This window comes from Carlito syrichta, unplaced genomic scaffold (assembly GCF_000164805.1).
Source record: "Carlito syrichta isolate Samal-C Ts95f unplaced genomic scaffold, Tarsius_syrichta-2.0.1 Scaffold309200, whole genome shotgun sequence".
In the NCBI taxonomy this organism is placed as follows: Eukaryota; Metazoa; Chordata; class Mammalia; order Primates; family Tarsiidae; genus Carlito; species Carlito syrichta.
The window spans coordinates 564,137-569,140 of NW_007253296.1; the positions used below are offsets into that span (position 1 = coordinate 564,137).

At 38.3% G+C, this 5,004-nt stretch overlaps 1 protein-coding gene across 1 annotated transcript in view; it reads right to left on the bottom strand.

The window, feature by feature from the left end:
* ACACA (acetyl-CoA carboxylase alpha) overlaps positions 1–5,004 on the bottom strand; it is a 266,326-nt gene that overhangs the window by 100,690 nt on the left and 160,632 nt on the right. Inside the window, exons 36-38 of the mRNA XM_021717048.1 lie at positions 2,466–2,507; positions 1,180–1,395; positions 290–445 (exon numbers count right to left, since the gene is read on the bottom strand). Of these exons, the coding sequence (XP_021572723.1) occupies positions 290–445; positions 1,180–1,395; positions 2,466–2,507 (414 nt within the window). The remainder of the gene's footprint in view (positions 1–289; positions 446–1,179; positions 1,396–2,465; positions 2,508–5,004) is intronic.

Consider the following 5,004-nt stretch of genomic DNA (forward strand, 5'->3'; position numbering starts at 1 on the left):
TTATTTATTGTAGAGATGAGGTCTCACCAAGTTGCCCAAGCAGGTCTCGAACCCGCAGGCTCAGGCAATCCACTCATCTCAGCCTCCCAAGGTGCGGGATTATAGGCTGAGCCACCGAGCCTGGCTGAAACTCAGTCTTATAGGCATTGTATAAATTTCAAATATTAAGGGCTCAACTCAACTTGGAAACAAGAGTACCTGTTTCCAAGTTCAAGTGAGATTAACAAAATGAATGAATCTCTTTGCTTGTGTCTGCTAGTGCTAGGACAGAAGCTAAGAAGAAATGTACCTTTGATGGGTCCATAATGACTGTGGGTACAAAGTTCAGGAAGATGTGGTTACAGTCAGTGCGGACATTTGTATTGTTAAAAGCAACTTCCAACTCATCCATGGCTTCCAAGAGCAGCCGTTCCCCTTCATTTTGTAGATATTCAAAAGAAGCTTCCTATGCAGGAAGAAAATGATAAACATTAATGTGTTTTAAAAGCAGCAACACAGAAATGACTATTATAATAACTTAAGCAGCAGTATGTCAAGAATCATAAGGCATCTGGTGAAGACACTGTTTATCTTTTCCCTAGAGTCTGTCTTGCAACTCAAGAAGTGGGGGCAAGGGTCAGATAAAGAGTCTGTCAATCCCTTCTCCTGCCTCTTATGGTATCATTTCCCTCTAAGAGATAGAAACGCTAGGCACCACAATAGGATATTTTACATGTGCCAAAGAGAACTATTTAGAAAGGAAATCTGTTTAGAAATGAAAAGCTGAAGAAAGGTTATGGTTATGGAATACAATAATAACTAATACATCAGGAAATGCCTTGCTCTGTACATACACTACCCATACCTCTAGCCAGCTATAAAATGGAATGACCTCTTTCCTAACTCATCTCCCAATGCTCTAATATCACCCAACTCTCTCTGAATTTTCTGTTACCATACTTTCCCTTTTCTAAAGTGACTGCTACCATGCTTCCGTTATTTAAAAAAGGGGGGGCCGTGTTTATTATATGAAACATTTACTTTTATGTGAGAAATGACTCAGATTTTTGCTGGCTATTAAAGAATAAGATAAAAGAGAACAAGAGCCTTGATTCAAAACATGAAAACTTGGGTTTGAACCATGCCTGTTTCTCTGTCCCTTCCCTCAGAGATAACTTCCCATTAAAGTATAGCACCCACCTTAGTGACCAGATCAGAATGTCTGATGATTGCACGAACAAAGAACCTGTAGTCTGTTACTTCTGTGCCCACTTCCACCTTGGCTGCCCCAAGATAGAGGTGCATTTTGTGATTAGCACATGGAATAGCAGTTAGATCAAAATTTCTCATCCGGTTCAGCTCTAACTGGAAAGCAAGAGCAGGCTCCAGGTGACGGTAGATACGATCCTCCTCAAACTGAGCATAAGAATCACAGAAAAATCAGCCCACAAGAGGCAGTTACAAAATTATATTATGAATGTGTATGTAAAAAATATGCTGGAAAATAGAAACATAAGCTATAATCTGCTAATGAGCAACAAAAAGAAGCTACATACAAGGCTAATGCTATAGCTTACATAAGATTAGACTCTAAAGTACCTATTTACTTTCCAAACTTTTAGCGTTTATACTTTTACAAGTGGTGATAATGTGCATTAAAAACAAACAGACAAATAAACAAAACACCTCAATTTCCTTAGAACTCCTATAGCATGTAATGTCTTTATAATTCACTTTTACAATTAACCACTGACTGCTTTACATTAGTATCTACTACACATGCCAATGTTTGAGCTTACCCAACTAATCTAAAATGCTTAAGGGCAGGATCTGTATCTTATCACTTATGACATAGTACAAAGGACATAATAAATACTCAACAAATAAACATTAGATGATTTTTTCTTTTAATAAAAGAGGTTTTTGCAACATTTGGCCTTGGAGCCATAGGTATATAATTATTTATATGTCTTTTTTAAAAGTTGTATTAGCACAGTTACTATACATTTTGCTGAAACTAAGTTGTTTTTCCAAGTATACATCAATTTAAAGAATGGAGGGAAAGAGCCAAAAAATATAAGCTGGTAACAGGAAGAAACCAACATAGCCTGAAAGTTTGTACTTTAAAATTGAAAAACAAATGCACATACAAAAGGGCTAACTATAAATTAACTGTATGTGACAAGAATAATCCTACAAAGTATAGTAGTCCTTTATAATCACATCCTTAGGACTGTTCTAAAGGATAGGAATGATTTTGAAAGTTATTGCCTTCTTTGGGTAGCTCAGTACTTTCGGTTGTTTCTTAAACCAAACTCAGCAGAAAGTCTGGTTTGGTTCTAGGACACATGTAAGTCAAAGAGAAGCACAAATTTAATGAGAGAAAGGAGAATGGCAAGAAGAAAACATGGCAAAGGTAAGCTAGTCTTGAACTTTAAAAAAAATAAGCGAAGAATTTTAAAAATAGGGAATAAATCAGACCTTACCTTATCCCTTGCTCGGAATGTAAAAAATTTAGGGAATTCTCTCTGTAATTGAAAAAGGGGGGAAAATGTGTCAATACATCATACTAGATATGGCTCTTTGAGGACTAACATATAGTATAGAAGCAGTTAAGCATTTAGAAGACAGTTGAAAAAAACAAAAACAAAAACATGCTCCTTACCTAAACAGTCCAGGAAATATGAATGATCCTCCGGGTAACCCTCACTTGGACCCCATTTCCAAATTTGAGAATCACATTATTAACCTAACTTTAGTTTCTACTCTCTCCCAGGAAAAAAATTTATATTTTTTACCACCTAAGTGAAAAAAAATCTTCTTGGATGTTGCTCTTGGCACAACCTGGTAAATAAAACCAATATACCCTTATGCTGCAGCCATTGCAATAGTAGTTGCTGAACTGATTTCCCCAGTTTCTCCTTAAAAAACTCTTACAATGTTAACTAGTCAGACAGCAGAGAATTCTCAGTCCATGATTTTTTCACATTCATCTTCAAGTCAATAATTTCAGGAGTTTAAATAATAACATTTCAAGACAATGTAAAGTACAAAATGATATTCTGGCCACTACCACTATATGTATAGGAAAGAATGAGGTGGAACTAGTGAACTTTTAATCATTAGATCTTACTGTCTTTTTGCAGGATGTTACACAAGAAAGCAACCAATTTACTAGAACCTTATTAATTAACAAAGATGAATTCAATTAGTAGAGTTCATTAGTTTCTGAAATTTAACGTACTAACAGCAAATATCCCTGTTTTTTGGATGGGGGAAGCTCTACTGGCAGTGCTGGAATCAAGTCATTACTATTTGCCTCTGTAGGAGGTTTCATTAGACACCTTCTTCATTATGAGTGCAATATAATCAAACACTTTCAGTACAAGGCAGAGAGACCAGGACTCAGCCTACATATCTTCAATGAGCTTTAGGAACCACGAAGGAAACATAAACTGAAAATCATCTAGGTGGCAGGCCTTCTCATGTGTTGTCCCATTCAATGTTCTCAACAACTTCTAGAGGTAGGAATTAGGACCCCCATTTTACAGAGCACGTAGCCTTGACTCAGGTGATATCCCCAGAATGACAGAGAAAGAAAATAAACTTGGGTCTCTTTAATGCCAGAACTTATGCTCTTTCACCTTTCATGGGCAGAACATAATCTTTCTATTCTTACTATAACCCAAATTCCTTATTTAGAGAATATTTTTTTGATGGGACAAAACAAAACCCCCCAGTAATTAAGACTTTAAATTTAAGAGAAAAACCAAGAAGAAAAAAAGACGCTAAATTTAAAAAGTAGAAAGCAAACAAACATACTTGTGGTTCTTGAATTTACTGACTACTTCTTTTTTTTTTTTTTTTTTTGAGTTGGAGTCTGGAGTCTTACTCTGTCGCCCAGACTGGAGTGCAGTGGTCGCTCCTGGCCACCGCAGCCTCGACCTGCTGGGCTCCGGCGATCCTTCCGCCTCAGCCTTCTAAGTGCTGGAACTACAGGTGTGTGCTACCACGCCCGGCTAATTTTTTTGATTTTTTATTGTAGAGACGAGGTCTCGCCAAGTTGCCCAGGCCGGTCTCGAACCCGCGGGCTCAGGCAATCCACTCACCTCAGCCTACCAAGGCGCGGGATTACGGGCTGAGCCAACGAGTCGGGTTCTGAAAACTTCTTAAATACTTAACCACTTAAATACTTTGCACAGGTATTACACCTCGCTCTCACCTTAACTAAAGCTTGCACAGTTAATAAATCTTTTGACATTTTCCTCGATACTTTAACTGTACAACTGCATTTAACAGGTTTCTAGGAGTTTGTTTACCAAGCTCAGGAAATCCCTTATTTGGGCTTAGGTCTTTAAAAGCCCTCTGAAAGTGAATTTTACACAGGACTAAACTTTTTTTGTTGTTGTTGAGTTAGAGTCTCACTCTGTCGCCCAGACTGGAGTGCAGTGGCCGCTCCCGGCCACCACAGCCTTGACCTGCTGGGCTCCGGTGATCCTTCTGCCTCAGCCTTACAAGTAGCCGGAACTACAGGTGTGCGCAACCACACCCAGCAAATTTTTTATTTATTGTAGAGACCGGGTCTCACCAAGTTGCCCGGGTGGGTCTCAAACCCGCGGCCTCAGGTAATCCACTCGCCTCAGCCTTCCAAAGTGCTGGGATTACAGGCTGAGCCACCAAGCCCGGCAGGACTAAACTTTTATTAATGAAGTGTGGTTCTAAATAATTCTCTGACCCCTCCCAATCATGACAGTGAAGCATATGGGAATGACTTCAAGGTTAAACAGGATGCATTCAGCTCAGTTGTCAGTAAATAAGCTCATGGTTTTAAATAATCTAATTTTGGTTTTATTCAAGAAAGGTATCACTTTCGAAGCATTATCTAAAATGTAACACATGTCAAAAACGAAAGGATAACAAAATCTTTCCATGGAACACTCTGAAAGAGAAGTCAAGGAAAGTGATCATACAATTTTTTTTTTTTTTTTTTTGAGTTGGAGTCTCACTCTGCCGCCCAGACTGGAG